The sequence below is a fragment of the Festucalex cinctus genome, chromosome 8 (assembly GCF_051991245.1).
Source record: "Festucalex cinctus isolate MCC-2025b chromosome 8, RoL_Fcin_1.0, whole genome shotgun sequence".
NCBI lineage: Eukaryota > Metazoa > Chordata > Actinopteri > Syngnathiformes > Syngnathidae > Festucalex > Festucalex cinctus.
The window spans coordinates 16,545,071-16,564,217 of NC_135418.1; the positions used below are offsets into that span (position 1 = coordinate 16,545,071).

General features: G+C 39.8%; 1 protein-coding gene across 4 annotated transcripts in view; it reads left to right on the top strand.

Moving 5' to 3' along the window:
- srgap2 (SLIT-ROBO Rho GTPase activating protein 2) overlaps window positions 1-19,147 on the top strand; it is a 69,270-nt gene that overhangs the window by 33,403 nt on the left and 16,720 nt on the right. For 3 of the 4 annotated variants that reach the window (XM_077529311.1, XM_077529312.1, XM_077529314.1), the window contains exons 2-6: window positions 3,599-3,791; window positions 13,548-13,710; window positions 17,407-17,469; window positions 18,013-18,228; window positions 18,332-18,460. In XM_077529311.1, the coding sequence (XP_077385437.1) occupies window positions 3,599-3,791; window positions 13,548-13,710; window positions 17,407-17,469; window positions 18,013-18,228; window positions 18,332-18,460 (764 nt within the window). Of the gene's footprint in view, window positions 1-1,815; window positions 1,896-3,598; window positions 3,792-13,547; window positions 13,711-17,406; window positions 17,470-18,012; window positions 18,229-18,331; window positions 18,461-19,147 lie in introns of those variants that run through there. The other variant, XM_077529313.1, reaches the window with a different exon arrangement.

The following is a 19,147-nucleotide window of genomic DNA, read 5'->3' on the forward strand; positions in this document are numbered from 1 at the left end:
ATGGGACTTAGATCATGTGAAGGCTCGCAATATGTTTGTGTAACTATTTTAGGTTGTCAATATAACACCATGAGAGCAAGAGTAGCTCCTTTTGTTGAATTTCAGGGTTAACTTTGTGCTGTTGGTAATGCTGGTGATTGAGTGAGAGAGCTAGCAAGTGGAGAGCATCAGTAAAGCAGAATCCCAGATCCAGTTTGCAAGACCTGCTCGCATCTGCCTGGAAAATGTGACTGGACTTTCTGGAGGGGGTGGAGGCGCCACATTCCACTTCACATCCCACTTCTTTCTGGCTGAGATGATGATGACCATTACAGAGGAACGGCATTCGACCTGCACTGTGAGGGTCTCGCTTTCACTCTTTTGTAAGGTGTATGTGGACAAAGATGAAATGGCTGACTTTTTATTACGCAAGGAAATTCAGCTTAACAGCCAGTATCAACAGCGGGTAGTATAAAGTACTCAGTGTTCCCAATGGTTGAGTCATATAGCCATAGATTTTTGAAATGGAGTGTGTTTTTAGGAACACCTCCATGTGTTATAGGACTAAAATGGAATTCAGCCCCTTTAAACTTGCTTTATAAAAATCTGGGACCCACATGGGTCTCGTTCTCTGGTCTGTATTCACAGTGGAACTTATAAAGTCAGACTGCTGCAGAGTGATGCTAGCTAGTTATAATTTCAAAACAAAATGTCCCATTGGAAATAGGTCTGTCAAACCATTGCCATTGAAAACATTTATGAATACAGACAATATCAACATTTCTTAACATATGTGACCTCACTATTCTAAACATGACATTCTGATTAATATTACATTTGTGGAATATTAGTTATGAAGCAAAATCCAGCCGTTTTTATTCCTCTGAGGGGGCAGCCATTTTGCCACTTTCTGTCGACTGAAGATGACATCACAGTTGCTCAGGCAACGACCAATCACAGCTCATCTGTTTTTTGAAGCTGACCTGTGATTGGCTGTTACCTGAGCAACTGTGATGTCATTTTCACTTGACAGCAAGTGGCAAAATGGCCGCCTTCTGATATTGATCAATACTGCTGGATTTTGCTGCTTAAACTCATGTTCCAGTAACGCAATATAAACCAGAATCCCATAATGTTGTCAAGAAAAAAATATTTGGGTTGACTTCCGCTTTAACTTTAATTGTTGAGTGGTTAACTCAACAAGAAAAGTAGACTAAACGTGTCATTGTTAGAACAGACCAACCAACCAATTCTTTTGTCCCTGTTTTCAGTTCTGTTCAGTTCATACATGTCACTCCTAAACTTGCCTCTCAGCGACCGCCATATGATTGCGGTCTGCTTGTCGGAGTGCTGCTTTTCAGATGCGGTGTTTGTGCAGTGTGGTATGCGTTGTTGTTGTCCTCTGACAGTTAATTACAAGGCTGTCACCTTGTGGTTCCGTGCTGGCAGTCACAAGAGGCAGGACCATGGGCTGACTCCATCCCTGTCATTGATGGCGCTTTAGTGTACACATTACTCGCAAATATGTGCGCACACACAGGACAGTAACGCATGTTGTCAAAGCAAATACGCACAACAGGTTTTTGGCTCAGGCGTTTTAGTGTGAGAGGGCTCTCTGGTTGGTGGCACAGTGTTTAGGTCTGTTTAAGACTGTGTGTGTGTGTGTGTGTGTGTGTGTGTGCCGACACGCACAAGCACCTTTAGAGATTCCACTTCTCTTTGTGGTAATGAGGAACTGCACTCTCAGTTATAAAAGCACAACGGCAGCATCAAAGAAGCTCTTGGCTCAACTGGCGAGGGACTCTGCCAGAACTGCCTGCGAATGCGAGTGCTTGTGTGTCAGGGAACTTGATGCTGAACAGGAGCCAGGATGGAGGGCAGAACGCGTTGCTTCCTCTACAGCCAACATTGTAGAGGTAGGGCAGCTGCGGTACGCTAGACATGGCCGAACAACCCGCCCTGTGCGTGTGTGGAGTTTGTCGTTTCTTCACTCTTTACAAGGATGCACGTGCAGCGCGCGCACAAGCTGCTGGCAGGCGGCTAGCAGAGCATAGCATTAATCTGTCAGCTGTCACCACTGATCCATTTGTCATTAATGCGTGTGTGTGAGAGAGCGCACATGAGCGTGTGCACGTGGCAACTTCCTGTAACAAAGCCGCCTTACACACCATTCTCCAGAGAAGTTTTGCTTTGCGATTGAATACATCAACAGAGTGCACTCTATTAATTAGAGGCTAGACTGTGGGCAGCATGGAAGCAAAGATGGGTGGGAGAGGGGAAATGGAAAGTGATAAGCTACGATAAACGATCGCCTCTGGAATTGCGTACGTGCGTAAGACAATAGGGTTATATATGGACACATATAATAGTATTATGTAGAAATTTTAGTCAGGTAAAGAATAGAAGCGTTACACACTTGTTAATGAAATACAAGTTTCCATAACATTAGAAATACCGTGAAATCCCATGAATAGCACACACCCATATATAACACACTGTTGAAAAGCATTTTTTGTATATACTTGTGTATAATACAGTCCCCAGTATGCTTTATTATCAGAGGAAATAAAAAACGATTCAAAGCATGGCAATAAAATGTAAACGATACTATTTTCCCGTGCCTATGATTGCGGTCTTAAGTATTTTCAAGATCATGTGTTTATAGGAACCTTTGAAACAGCTTAAAAGTATAAAATTACGAACATTAATCAGGGTTTTTCCTGTGTACAAAATTCAGAGGTGGCCACCTCCACCTAATTTGCGCCCCACCTCTAGCCTGAGCCTTTGATATCGCTCAACACACTGCTCCAGCTGTGTTGATTAAGCTCGGCAGTAATGCGTTTTAACTGCAGTTGCAGTGTTGCGCCATTATGGAGGCGCTATATCAACAATAGTGCACCGGGAAGACCTGAAGCAACAGCCGAAGAAGAAACAGCTTTCTTTTTTTCTTTCTTTTTAAAAAAAAACTTGAAAGGGATACTTTACTTATTTAGCCATTTTTGGCAATCAAACATTAATATTTTGCCTATAAGAAATTTGACATTTTCATTATTCAATTAGTACCTTTAAAAACACATTTACATTTTTTCCTAGTCCCTGATCGTAAATTGGCTGCAGGAGGGCGGCCCATAATGGTATCGGTCACAGCTGCGAGTACAGGTGCCTTAAAATAACACTAAGGTATACCTATTCCAAGCTTGTATACAAGCTTTAAAAAAAACAAAAAAAAAAAAAACAGAAAAGCCAGGACTAAATCCTCTTAATTCTGACTATGCTAGCTTTCTGTTTGCAAATATTGATATAATTGACATATTGGGAGCTGCACACACCTCTCACATGTCAATTGTCGACACAAACAAGTTGCCACATAGCTGGAGTACATTCTTACTATAGCTGTTCAATGGAATTTTGCTCGTTGGAGTTTAAGCTGTGGAGAAAAAATCTTGTTCTGCTTGGGGAAAAAAATGACTGCAATTTTGGAATCGGCATGCCAATTTAGTTTTAGTCAGCATTCAAATCTAACTCAAGATTTTTTTTCAAATTGTATTACTATTGTGTTGTCATGTATTCAGATCATCTTTTTTTAACGTCAACAAACTTCTGTTTCTGCCTTTTACAGAGATTCGCGCCCAGCTGGTGGAGCAGCTGAAGTGTCTGGACCAGCAGTGTGAGCTGCGGGCGCAGCTGCTCCAGGACCTGCAGGATTTCTTCAGGAAGAAGGCGGAGATTGAGATGGACTACAGCCGCAACATGGAAAAGCTGGCTGAGCGCTTCCTCACCAAGACGCGCAGTACTAAGGACCATCTGCTCAAGTATGTACGCGACAAGACACACACTTGGCTTAAAGACTACTGTCAAAATGGAGTCATTCTGTGTTCAACCTTATAAATTACACAGGTGAAACTGGTAGTTGCTCAAAACAATAAACAACAGGAAGTACTCAAAAGTTTGTAGTGTGGGCATCCGTACTGTATATTTGAAATGACATTCAGGCTAACATTGAACTAAGCAGTCCAGAAAGAAATGCAAGAAAGAAGACTTGTGTCTGGCAAGTGTTTTCTTCTTTCCATTCTACTGCCTGAACGGACTGCACAGTGTCCAGCTTCAATCCTCGGTTAATAGTTTACACTTTTGTCAAAGGTTATCAAGATAACTTATCCAAAGTGGTGGTGTGTTTCTAAATTTCTGGTTAACCATAAAACACACATTCTTTTGGAGCTACAGATGTGGAGGGTACAGTACAGTCTATTTAGCTAACTGTTTTTCCTTATATTGCTATCATGTGGAGTTCCTATCAGGAAATGACATGCTATATTATACAGTATTTTTTTAAGTCCCTACATACTTCCTATCAAACATGATCACCTCAAGTCAGTTTCATTTCTGCTTTTGGGTTCCTCCTTTTTTAACTTTTGACATCACACTGTCTGCCTTCTTAATAACCAAGACTTGTGAGGAAGCAAAGCCCATCCATTCCAAATCAAGTGTGAGACATAAAGTTAGTCATGGCTCAGTAGTAGAATGGTTGTTTCCCAACTCAGAGGTTGTAGGTTCGATGTCATTGTGTCTAGGTTGAAGTATCTTTGAGCATAGCTTATTCAGCTAGCTAGCTGCTCGGCTAGCTAGCTCAGCAAGCTGATCCAGTAGGGTTAAGAAAGTCACAGGGTCTATTCCATTCACAATTTTTTGGTGTTGTAGCCACTGTAAAGATCCACGTAATAATTTTATTGATTGACATTTCACCTCTTTTTATTCTGTCGTACTCCTTCAACATCTGTAACATTCTCCATGTGGCTGCTGCTGTTGCTCTGTCAGGGTGCCACGCTGGAATTTCAGCTATTTTCCGGCTATTTGTGTCCATGTTTTTTTTTTGTTTTTTTTTCCTAACTCTAAAAAGTGTGTGCTTGTTGTTTTCTATGCATGTATCATGTCTATTAGAGACCACAAGTATTTGCAAATTTATTGTGTAGGGTGTAGGCTATAGTGTTTTTGGTCGAACTGCTTATCTGTCCGAGCTGCTACTGAGTGAAGTCTCACTCCTGTTAACATCAGAAATCTAAAAACATACATTTAAGCTTGAACAAAAAAATGGTTACAGATAATTGATAATTAGAAATGTCAACACTAACAAGACTTGCTCTCTATTTTGCCTTTTTAATGTTCTCATGCTTCCTGTATTTGTTATCCCTTGTTGATTTATTTTACCAGGGGGACATTTATGATCTGTCTCGGGATTGCAGATGAAAAATAGCCTTTTGCCTAATTCTGCCATATTTACTGAAATGTATATTCATATATACTGTCCCTGATACAAATCAATCAATGAATTAACTGTATTGTGTGTGCCCTTAGACTGACAGGATAGTCATAAATTTGTCAGTCAAGTCTGCCCTCTCATTCACTTTTAGGCCAGCCTCAGTGTTAATTGTGTGGCCTATACATAACTCATGGTGACACACTATCAACTAACTACACTATCCAAAATGCTGTCTTGACAAGTAATATCATAATGGTATTCATTTACCAATTTTTTTTATTTATTTTGTATTTATTTTTTGTGCTTGACGTTTGTTGTGGCGTTTATAGCATCTTAACAATAGCTGTTCATATTTTGTTATTTGAAATGATGAAAGTACGTTCCTAATTTCTAAATTAATTGACATGTAATTTTATACGTAAATTGGGGTTAGCTAATTTATGCCCCACCTCCTCATTACATCTGCTATAGTTAAGCGTTAAACAGGAGGTCCCTCCTCTCTTGCTCTCTCTCAACCTCTCTCTCGCACTCTCTACTTGGATGCCGGCAAAGGACTCTCCTTTGAGTTCTTGATCCGATTTTACGCTGAAAATCCCCTCTCACACCGGGCAGCACAAATGGGAAGAATCAGCATCATGGTTCAAGCTTTGTTGGGTTTTTTTTTTTCTCAAGTTAAAAGTATTTTTGCTCTAAGCTGCTTTGGAACTTGTGGAGCTATGTGCAGCCCATGAATGCGCGAATGCTGCCCTTGTTGGGCTTATATTCAAAGAATAAACAATTGTCCTTTGTACAACAAAGTCACTGAGAATGAATGACATTCCCGATTTGTAAATCATATTGTATTATTAAATAAAGTCGAGCACCCAGCATGTGACAGAAACATTGTAGAGAATATATAAAGATATACACCAACGATTGCAGTCTGAGTAAATATAATTCAAAATCTGACCTGGCAAAGATCGATTTTGATCGACACTACTAGGATAACCCCAAATATAAATATGAGAGTTTTAAAATATATAAGTATATGTTCTTTTTCGGGGCGGCACGGTAGTCGAGTGGTTAGCACGTCCGCTTCCCAGTTCTGAGGTCTCCAGTTCGAGTCCAGGCTCGGACCTTCCTGGGTGGAGTTTGCATGTTCTCCCCGTGCCCGCGTGGGTCTTCTCCGGGTACTCCGGTCTCCTCCCACATTCCAAAGACATGCATGGCAGGTTAATTGGGCGCTCCGAATTGTCCCTAGGTGTGCGTGTGAGTGTGGATGGTTGTTCGTCTCTGTGTGCCCTGCGATTGGTTGGCAACCAGTCCAGGGTGTCCCCCGCCTACTGCCCAGAGCCAGCTGAGATAGGCGCCAGCAGCCCCCGCGACCCTTGTGAGGAATAAGCGGTCAAGAAAATGGATGGATGGATGGATGGATGTTCTTTTTCAAGGCCGATACAGATACCGATTATTAGTAGTCAAGGAGACCGATAACTGATATTGAAAGCCGATATTCATTTTCAGTAAAAGAGAAAATATTGTCATCAGAATTTTTCAAATTGCTGTTTTTTTTCCCCTTTTAATCTTAAACATACAAAGAATTGACAGCTTTGTTTAAAATTCTAACAAAAATTGCCGGGAGCTTCCAGAGTCACCAGCACATGATACACAAAGTTCAAAACTAAGCAAGTGAATAGTTCCCTAACATTTTTTACTAGAGATAGTTTTCCAAAATGTCATCATCATTTCTTAATTTTATTATTATTATTATTATTATTTTATTTTATTTTATTTTATTTTTTAATGTAAAGTGTAGAGGAGTTCCCAATGTGTCAGCAAAACTGTCTGTGAACAAATCCTGACCAAAACCCTAAATTTCTCTACCTTCTCAAGCATTCACCACTCAGTGAGATACCAGCATTATCGGCCTTGAGATTGGTAAAAAGGCCGATGCCGATATTTGCCAAAATGTCAAATATCGGCACCGCTAATCGGCCCGGCCGATAATCGGTCTATCTCTAATTATGATTACAGCTCTAAAATGACTTCTTTGAACAAAAATATTTGGGTAAATATTTATTAAAATAATATTTGGTACAGAAGAAATGTGTTAATGTTAAGTTTAAATAACTAAACAACTAAATGTTTTAATTATTCTTAGTAATTCACAATGACCCACCAGTGGTGTACTATTTTTAGAACATACCATTGGGCTACTAATGTGGTCCTCGGGGCTAACTAGTACCTGGTGGCACTATTATTTAACCCCCCCCCCAAAAAAAAACAAAAACAAAACAAAACTTTTTGTAAGGACGATGCACATAAATGAACAGCGCAAAAAGGTATCCGATTTTGCACAGTGGTCATGTTTACATGTAGATGTAATGAACATCGTCATCATCATGGATCCATGAGGTTATCAGCTGTTATGCTAATAAAAGTCTAAAAACCGATGTGCTTCAAATGACAAGCCAAGTTTAATTGAAATAACAAACCATTTAATGACTTTAATTGACCCGATTTACAGAGACAATAACTCTTTAAAAACTGGAGTATTATACATGTTCAATTCATCTTGAAGCAATAGGTACGAGATGAAGTCCACCACTAAGATGTTAATTTGCTGTATAAGAAGACCAACATGACATCAAGTATTGAGCTCCATCCATGCAGACCTTCACTTTTGTGCAACTCTGCTGGGTGTCATTATTCTAATCAGTGCACCACTACACTCAAATTAGCTCATCAATTGAGTTAATGTTCCCTGCAGTCAAAGGTCCATCCCTAATAGAAACACCTCTCTGGATAAGGTATACCTGTTCCATACTACTGCAAAATACAATATGAGTCAACGTGTACCACAATGTGACCACATAAATGTACAGTGCTGTTGAGGAAAACTATAATATCCTCACTGCCCTATGCAGCCTGACCTGAAATATGTTTTTTTCTTCCACAAGCCAACTGGCATGCCGTCACTTACATGTTGCACAGTCTCTTAAGGCTCTCCACTCCCTGTCCTCCCATGTTCAGAAAGGTCCAGGGATAAGATGAGCTCATTCTCCCGGACAAGCCAGCTGAGTAATGCCATCTTTTGAAACATTCAGCTGGAAAGGAAGACATGATTTGCTGGGTTTCCTTCCCTCGTCTTACACACAGACTGAAAAATCTACCCGCTACTATATTTCAATGAAACATTTGTTGTGTGTATTTTTGCTGGCTGCTGGGCCGGGGAGTGCCCAGTCAGGTTTTGAAAAGTAAAAATCACATCATGTAATATAAGAAAAGCAACTTACAAATAAATACATGAATACTTTTAGAAATACATCAGCAAACCTGTTCTTACTCCAACTGTTTTTATGATGTGCAACTTTTTTAGTAATATGCACCGACTCTGAGGTTGGTGCTGTGGAATGTCTTTATATAAGTGATAAAATAATGCTTACGAGGATTCCGTTTAAAATCCATACACTGTTTTGAATGCTGATTGTGCAGTTGATTGTGCAGTTCACACAGTACGTCCTGGTGACAAACTGTGGTTGTGGATTCCTGCCAACTGAATTGGATGCGAGCTTAGTCTTGACAGACTGAAATGACTTCCCAGTGGTGTTGCCAAAAATTACATGAACTAACTGCATGTCTTTAAACAGTCCAATAGAAGTTGGTGTTATAATGGAAAGTCAAACCTCAGTGGGTTTATCATTGTCCATATATGATTTCTGAGTGATCGGATGAGGGTGACTCCATTTTGGAAAAGTGAGTCAAGACCTCCACAGTATTTATATGATCACTGAGGATTTGGTGGGTTACTTCACTTGACTTGTTTTAAAACCAAGGATGATTGTATTTAGGGGTGTGAATTGCCTAGTACCTGACGATTCGATTCGTATCACGATTCACAGGTCACAATTCGATTCAATACCGATTATTCCCGATACGAATTTATAAGTCGATTGTTGCGATTTTTTTTTTCATTCATATTTAGAAAATACTAATCAGTAAACTTGTAGAGTGTAAGATTTGTATGAAAATGTATTATTTGTTTATCTGAAACTTCAGTCTTATACAGGTTGTAATCTGTTTCATGCTTGAACAGCATTAAAATAAAATATGTTAATGTTCCGTTCATATAACATTCTTCGATGCTTAAGGTGTGAACCTTAACCCGAAGTAAGACGTAAGACGAGTATTTTTCCATTAAAAATGGATGTTTAAAAATCGATTCAGCCGCCTAATGAATCCATTCGAGAATTGCGCGATGTAGTATCGCGATATATTGCCGAATCGATTTTTTTAACACCCCTATTGTATATATTTTTAAAGGTGCCATACAGTACAGTTTTTAGAGCTATATGTTGGCAATAAGCAAGTCACTAAGCATTAGGGGTGTTAAAAAAAATCGATTCGGCGATATATCGCGATACTACATCGCGCGATTCTCGAATCGATTCAATAATCGGCAGAATCGATTTTTTATTTTTTTTTTTTTTTATTTTTTTTTTTTTATTTTTTTTTTTTTAGGATTCACACCTTGAGCATGGAAGAATGTTATATGAACGGCACATTAAGCCTTAATATTTTTATTTTAATGCTGTTCAAACATGAAACAGATTACAACCTCTATAAGACTGAAATTTCAGATAAATAAATAATACATTTTCATATAAATCTTACACTCTACAAGCTTACTGATTAGTATTTTCTAAATATGAATGAAAAAAAATCGCAACAATCGACTTATAAATTCGTATCGGGATTAATCGGTATCGAATCGTGACCATTCGTATCGGGATTAATCGGTATCGAATCGAATCGTGACCTGTGAATCGTGATACGAATCGAATCGTCAGGTACTAGGCAATTCACACCCCTACTAAGCATATAAAAAATAGAAAATATAGATTGGAATTTGTTCCATTTCATATTATAGCATATTTCAAATCTTGAGCCACTCCAGACAATACTGTAGAACAACTAGTATTTAACATGTTATTGTCATCATCATTTATGACTTGGTTTATGTGAGCATGTAAGAGTCATTTGGTTGAAGTCGTAAAGAAAAATGTGCCGGCAGCAATCCTCCATCTAATGCTATGTGCTTTGATCCTGACCGTAAATGACCATTTAGCATTTCCCTCTAACGTGACTCACTACCCTCACCCGAACACTCGCTATGTTCCACTAAGTGCACCATGTGACCTTCCAAAGAGGCCAATGACATTTTAGTGTTTACATTGTGAGAACCGAGGGCCGGGCAGAGGTAGCTGTTATTTCACCCCGAGTGCTGCAGTGCCATGGTGACCGGGAATTGGCTCAGGCTGCCACATGTCACGTGGAGCAGTGAGGTTGGTTGATTGAGCAAATAGTGGAACTTGTTTTTCTGGGGGGAAAATGTTACAAAATCGGGGAAGTCAGACGCACGAGTCAGTGATCAAGCGTGTCTATAAGGCTGACTCAGGAATTTAAGACCTACAATGTAGAGTTCAAGTTAATCCTAAAATGAATGGCCTATAAGCTTGAAATTACATGTTTGGAATAACCAAATTGTAGTTAATTTAGAATGCTATAGGTTTTCGCTATAAAGTAGCAAAATGTTCTAAAGTTGTGCAAAATGTGCTTGAATGTATGAATCATTTTTAAAATGTTTTTTTTTTTTTAAAGTAATGAAAATGGCGTATGTATTTCACGATTAACTCCTTAGACTTGATTTGTGTTGCTCTCCAGAATATGTTCATTAGGAGTGTGATGATATATCGATATCGCGATAAATTGTGATACTTTGTCACCGGATACATTATCGATATGTCAACGCAAGTATCGCAATATTTGTAGTTAATGTACAGCCACTATAACGGCTTCATTGTTTATGACTTATTGGGCCGCTAGGGGGAGCATCTCGTAAGAGCGGCAGGGAAATGGCCGGAAGTCTTCAGGCGAAGAAGATTCATGACCTTAGTTTGTTGTTGTTGTTGTTGTTGTTGGTGTTATTTTGTATAATTTTTTATTTATTATATTTATATATATTTTATATATTTATTAGGGGTGTGAATTGCCTAGTACCTGACGATTCGATTCGTATCACGATTCACAGGTCACGATTCGATTCGATACCGATTAATCCCGATACGAATGGTCACGATTCGATACCGATTAATCCCGATACGAATTTATAAGTCGATTGTTGCGATTTTTTTTCATTCATATTTAGAAAATACTAATCAGTAAGCTTGTAGAGTGTAAGATTTATATGAAAATGTATTATTTATTTATCTGAAATTTCAGTCTTATAGAGGTTGTAATCTGTTTCATGTTTGAACAGCATTAAAATAAAAATATTAAGGCTTAATGTGCCGTTCATATAACATTCTTCCATGCTCAAGGTGTGAATCCTAAAAAAAAAAAAAAAAAAAAATCGATTCTGCCGATTATTGAATCGATTCGAGAATCGCGCGATGTAGTATCGCGATATATCGCCGAATCGATTTTTTTTTAACACCCCTAATATTTATATATTATATTATGCATTTATATTATATTTATATTTAATTATATATATTTTATATAATAATAATAATAATTATTATTATTATTATTATTATTATTATGTTTTTTAATTTATGTTTTTGTGACTATGTATTGATATTTATTTATTTTATTTTTATTTATTATTATAATAATAATTATTTTTTATTATTATATTTATTATTAGTTTTATCATAGATTATCGTGGATTTATTACATGATCAATATATCGATAATCATTTGTATCGTCATATGGTGAGATAATCGTTATCGTGAGCCTTGTATCTCATATCGTATTGTATCGTGAGGTACCCAGAGGTTCCCACCACTAATTTTCCTGTTGCCGGGTCCAAAATCTCCTCAAGTTCATGTATTTCGTCATCGGACCAGTGACAGGCGGTATCAGCATATCACGTAATTGTCTATGACTCAAACTTAATTCCCACTCAGTGCCACCCTCTCAGTCAAAGACTTCCTCTGTCCATGTGACCTATAGTGCATGCTGTGACCACTTTCTGTTTGTCAGTGGGTCTGCTATTGCTTTCTTCAAGTCGTCACACTAAAAGAATGAGCAGTTTAGGGACAAGATTTGGAAAACATGATTCTAAAAATGATTTGAAAGATGAAGGGTGAAAATACACTTGAGGCTGACTTCACTTCTGCTGTTATCTTACTCAATTTTTGTGCAGCACAACAGCTGAATGCTGCTTCGCCATGTTTGTTTTGAACCCTGAGCTCCACTAAATAACCTCAGTCCAATGGGTTTTTAATTCAATTAGCATTAGCATTTCTTTAATCTATACAAGACCTAAAACATTGAGTATTTTTTTTTTGACGAAATGCATACAAGTCATTTGTAAATTAATTTTCATACTTTGTATTTAGTATGCTCATGAGCAGCGATAAGTTATAATTGATTGATTATCAAGAATTTTGTTCATTGAATGGAACGAATGGTTAGTCACATGCTGAGGCAAATTAGTGTATGATTAGTTTGCAAGCAGAAACAACATGAAATGAGATTTGAGAGCATTAAAAAAAAAAGAATTTTCATCCTTTAGCAAGGAAATTTAGTCAAACGCCCATCCCTGCTTATGACTGTAATCACTGAGTAAAATATGACAAGTATCTTCTTGAGAAGAATCCCAAGTTGTCGAACATAACAGAAAATATTTTTCATGTGGCTCTGTCATCCCACTCGTCCCATCTTCCCATTTTTGCTGACATATGTCATCCTGATCAATGTAGCTAATGTACAACTTTGCCCATTGAGTATTTTGTCTTTCATACAAATGGGCACAATGAGGAAAAATCTGTGCAACATTTCCAGGCAGAGGAACTTCCGAGTCGTTTTCTCATCTCCCTCCCTTTTTTTTATGAGTCCTTTCTTCTCTGCAACAGCTGTGCTTTTTGGGGAGTCTTACCACTTCCTGCTGGGTTTTGTACCCTGGCTGAATCCCCTGTTTGGGTTGGCTCACTGACCCGCTGTGCGTGTATGCGTGTGTGTGTGAGTTGCATATGCAGGGGAGACACAGGGTGGCTGTTTTCTGTATAAATCTGTCTGGGCGTTCTCTCCCTCCATGCCTGTTATTCCAGTGGCTTGTTTCATCTTGATGAAAAACAGCGTGCTGTACAATGAACTTGTTTCTACCTTGAACAAGCCGTGGGGCCGCATATGCATCTATCAACCGGATGAAAAGGGGAACTTAAAAACAGATGAAAGAAACCTAATGCTGCTTTATCTAAATTATGCTTCGAGGGGGCCTTGATTAGATCTTAAGACTTGTTCTCCATCATTGTCAATCCTGTGCAGGAAAGAGCAGAGCATCTTATCGCCGGTGAACTGCTGGAACCTGTTGCTGCTTCAGGTGAAGAGGGAGAGCCGCGACCACGCCACTCTGTCCGACCTCTACCTCAACAACATCATTCCCCGCTTTGCACAAATCAGCGAGGACTCAGGACGGCTCTTCAAGAAGGCAATGCTCACTCACACATATGCAGACATTTGAATCTCTTTAGGCCGTGAAAACGCATGTTGCGTCTGCTCTTAATAATTCATTCCACACTAATTTTTTTAATTCCATCATTGGCGCTTCCTATGGAGTGTTGTAAAAAAAAAGAAATGAGCTAAGTGAGATTTTGGGCTATGAGACAAAGTGACATCACAACAACAGCAGCAATTTTGCCAACAGCACATTTTTGAACATGTATAAAATAATGGCAGAGAAAAAAAATGTATCTGGCTGTTAGCATCAAAGTGTGTAGTCATTTGCGCCTATTAAAGTGCCTTTGGAAAGAAGTCAGACGGACTCTGCCAGCCAAATGGGTGACTCGCTAAGCGGCTAGCTACTAGCCACTAGCCGCTAATGCTAACGTTTGTTTGTTTGTTTGTTTGTTTGTAGCATCCTGAATTAGCAGTTGAACATTATTTCAGGGTGATGTGTCGATGTTGGTGGCACCAGTTTGTGAAGCCAACTGAAACTTAAACTGCGCTCTAACGCTCTGTTGGGAAGATGAGTCAAGCCAATTGCCATGCCACCACAAACAACTTCAAAATAAAAGCATGCCAAGGCACTGATGTTTGTGCCATCATGCATAGCATTGCTAGGGCTATATTAATTGTCTTCCCAACCAATTCACATCAAATAAACTGGTACATGAACATTTTTTAATTAAATCAGTGTGCTCAAGTTACTTGGAAGACTTGTTTCACCCCTGAAAACTACAAAGGCACTCAGTGGAGTTGATTTGGAGCAGCACCAAATCAAGCACCTTCTTTTTTTCTGCTTAACCCTGAATTGGGTGTTTCATTCTCTGAGTCTTAAAGAAGACGTACTGAATCAATACAAAAATGTCACATTTTGAAATACCGTTCTCCTTTGACTTGTTGTCAATCTGCGTCTTAAAATACATAGTGGAAAAGCCCATTAAGAAAGTAGACACATTCTAAAAATGCAGATACAGGAATGCTATTTTCAGTTTTCACAATTCTAGTTCTATAAATTCCTGTCTGTCTCTTCTTAACTCTCATTGACATATGCGTCATTATGAAGCCATTCATAAGACCTTGTCAATCACATTCCAAGTCCAAGTCACATTCCAAGTATGAACATATTATGCTAAATACACAATCATAGCAGGAAACTACTGTTCCCTTGCATATGACAAACATCACCCACTTAAGTTCCATGTGCTGTTCACATTATTGGGATTTCTGAAAAAAGAGAAGTTACTTCTGCTGTCTGGATTTTACTGAAAACAAAGTTCACACTCTTCTGATGTGTCAAACTTATTGCCCGTCGAAAGCCTTCACTTATAAGAAAGGTCATTGTGTATAAACGTATAATGGAGCAACCTGGTATGTCTGTTACAGCCAGATCGAGTACCAAAACTAGAACCTCCATACTTGGACCAAGAATGCTTGTCAAAATGAAGGGAAGTGTGATCCGCTTCCGTTTATTTCACCTCAAGTGTGAGGGGGCAATTACCCGAGGAATTAATGGAATAAATGATAGGATACTCAATTCAAAAAGATTAGCTAGTGACAGCCCAACTTTAGAGGTTTCATTCAGGATCATTCATACAGTGGTTTGCATCAGTATAGCAGCAGTACACACATCTCTTGCCAGAGAATTCCTCAATCTCTGCTATTAGCAGGTTCCACTGACAGATACTGTTAGTGTAGTGGACTTGTGGGAGAAAACACTCACATCAAACCGCATTAACAAGTTTTTTTTTCATCAGGACGTAAGTTGTTTTTTTTCCCCGTCCTGGTCTTACCGAGCCAGACAGGCAAACGCAGGCCAGAGGAAGAAGTTCAAAGGTCAAGATACACAGTTGACGGATAGGACGGCTCAGCCATGGCTGATTGCTTTTAGATTGCTGGAACCCAGCCGCTCTTCAGCACTTTAAAGCCAGAGAGAGAGCCAACCTCACATGTCCCGTTACCTCATTTGTCCGCCGCAGGACTCTAAATGCTTTCTCTCTCCACATGCATTCATCCCTCTCATCCTCATCGTCACCTTTGAACTGTCTGGGATTCAACTTCTTGCCCGCATTTGTTTTTACTCTAACGGGATTTACACTGCCCAATTCAGATTTAATGCCTTTAATGCCTCTATCCAATCAAAGTATTTTCAAGTGACATGTATAGAGGCGACTGGCTAGCACGTACGCTTCCCAGGCTCCGACCTTCCTGGGTGGATTTTGCATGTTCTCCCCGTGCCCGCGTGGGTCTTCTCCAGGTACTCCGGTCTCCTCCTACATTCCAAAGACATGCATGGCAGGTTAATTGGGCGCTCCAAATTGTCCCGAGGTGTGCTTGTGTGTGTGGATGGTTGTTCGTCTCTGTGTGCCCTGCGATTGGCTGGAAACCGGTTCAGGGTGTACCCCGCCTACTGCCCTGAGCCAGCTGGGATAGGGTCCGGCACCCCCCGCGACCCTTGTGAGGAGCAAGCGGTTCAGAAAATGGATGTATGTATGTATGTATGTATAGAGGCCAGATTCTGATCAGAAGGAAAGTGATTCCTTGAGGCCACCGTGCACGTTTCCGACATGTACTTGACATGTCGTTCAAATATCCGTCAGCACCCCGCACTCCCAACCTCCCTGTCGACGAATTCATGCCTGTTGCCCCCCCACCTCTCCCGGCACGTTGATGAAAAGAAATTTCCCGAATTTTCACAAAGAAAGTTGGCACAAAGTTGGCAAGTATGACCTGCCCAACAAACTGATGGAAAAAAATATCCTAGAGGAAACACTGTTTTGTTCGATATTTTTTATGATTTTTCATTGATACATAGTTTTGGTCTTGTCTCCGTCTCACCCTCCAAATGTCTTGATCTGGTCTCCATCTCGACCTCCAAAATTCTTAGTTTAGTCTCCGTCTCGACCTCAAAAGTCTTGGTGTTTTCTTTGTCTCGACCTCCAACGGTCTTGGTCATGTCTCCATCTCGACTTCCAAAAGTCTTAGTCTGGTCTCCGTCTCGACTGCCAAAAGTCTTGGTCCAAAAGTCTTGGTCTGATCTCACTCTCGACCTCCAAAAGTCTTGGTGTTTTCTTTGTCTCGACCTCCAACAAAAGTCTTTGTCTGGTATCCGTCTCGACCTCCAAAGGTCTTGGTATTGTCTCCGTCTTGACCTCCAACAGTCTTGGTCTGATCTCCGTCTCAACCTCCAACAGTCTTTGTTTTTTCTCAGTCTCGACTTCCAAAAGTCTTGGTCTCATCCGTCTTCTCTCCCTCTCGAACTCCCAACAGTCTTGGTCTCTTGTCTCGCCCTTGATAATCTATGGTCTTGATAATGTTTTGGTCTCGGTTGGTGCGGTCTTGACTACAACACTAATGTTCAGTAACACCTTTTAGTAATGTGGTTGTAATTTGCTGTGGTGTAGAATTGCACAGCACATGCTACAAGTTGTTTGTCACTCGACAATTAAAAATTCTTTTGAAACTGTAGTTATCCTCATGTATCCTTCCTGTTGTGCCTTCATCCGGTTTGATAGTCGAGTCTAGACAGATGAAGCTATTGCTTAACACAGCTGAGTTGGTTTGCAACTGGACGGACAATATACGATTACTGCCTAGTAATCTTGTGCCAAAGACACCGAGATAATTGTTAATAAGCTCTTTGTTCACAGTAATTAACTAACTTTAATCTGTCTTGTCTCTTTAGAGTAAAGAGGTCGGTGTGCAGCTGCAAGAGGACTTGATGAAGGTTCTGAACGAGCTTTATTCGGTAAGATGAATGACTTTTGGCACCTTTGAAAACTGGACCAGTAATGCTGATTTCACCGAGTATATTTAACAGGATGCTTGAAATCCTGACCATAATGCGACGTCACCACCGGATTTCTACAAGTAGTTTTTGACAATCATTGTTTTAGTGGTCTCACACTGTCAAGAGCAACACAACATTGGTTACCCATGTCCGTAGTCGAGCCAAATCACTGATGTCCTCGTCTGTTTGTGTGTGTGACCAATGTTTAACTCAACCTGCCAATTATAGTTTGGAAAGAGTTATAAATAAATCTGGTGAGATGACGTGCGTGTGCATACTCCTAAACACAACCAGTGACTCTCTAGGGATTTTGAGTCAGGACAGTGAAGTGCTGGTCTGCCAACTCGGGCTGACCCAGCTTGATGTAGCACTTTCATGTGTTTGACCACTAGCGAGCGGAAAGATTTTGTGACTCCTTCGCTTCAGAACTGCGGAATGCCCCGCCGTTTTCCCCAAACCACACAGCGGAAAAACATTGTGACGGAAATGTCATGTTCCCAGGTGATGAAGACGTACCACATGTACAACACCGACAGCATCAACGCCGAGTCCAAGCTGAAGGAGGCCGAGAAGCAGGAGGAGAAACAGATGGGGCGTTCCGGTCGCCAAGACGACCGCCAAACGCCGCGATCGCCCGACACCCTTGCTAGCATAAAAGCTGACGACAAACCCATTCGTCGCTCCAGTGTGAAAAAAATAGAAAAGATGAAGGAGAAGGTGAGTGGTACTAACTTGATGTAAGATTTAGAAGACAATTGACTGAACAGTTGCGTCCTTTTTGGTACTTTGTTCCTTACCACTTGTCCCATCTTCTTCTTAGAGACAAGCCAAGTACACAGAGAACAAGCTGAAGGCCATCAAAGCCAGGAATGAGTACCTTCTTGCTCTGGAGGCCACCAATGGCTGCGTCTTCAAGTATTACATCCATGACCTCTCTGATATCATTGACGTGAGTATGAATACACCGACTAAAACGAAAATTGCCACGGCTCATTCTGCAACTTTAATTACCGCACATGAAAAGGCAGGTGGGTGCAAACCACCATGCAAAGCAGACAAAATGAGAGGAGGTGGGCAGACTTTTCCAATCATGTAAACAATTTGCGATGCAATTATGGAACTTCTAATATAAGGGCTGATTGGGAGCCATTCACAAGAAGGAGTCATGCCATATCGCCTATGACAAAATTCTCTTCATCTATGCATTTCTGTGTCTGGGTCATTTCAGCGCACTTTCACAATTGGTGCTGGCCTCTTTAAGAGCATTTTTTCAGGTGTCCTATCCCGGGTTTTAAACAGTGTTACACAGGATGGGCACTTACATTCAATTGCTATACATTCGGTGCAAATTAAATTAACGAAAACAGGATGTTTATGTGCTTGCCTTCTCCAAAATTAACAGAAATTAAAAAATAAATAATCAAAAGGAAACCATTTTCCTTTTCATAACCAGATAGATTCATAAAGCTATAAAACAATGCATTTAAATTGAATTTTACTTTACCCGTAAGTAAGAATAGAATTTGACTTAAATGCCTAAATTTTAGTTTTTGTATCGTGCTGTTTTCTTGAAATTTACCATTCACAGCAATTCAAACTATTTTCTTACATCTCACGAAATATCTGACTTATTACA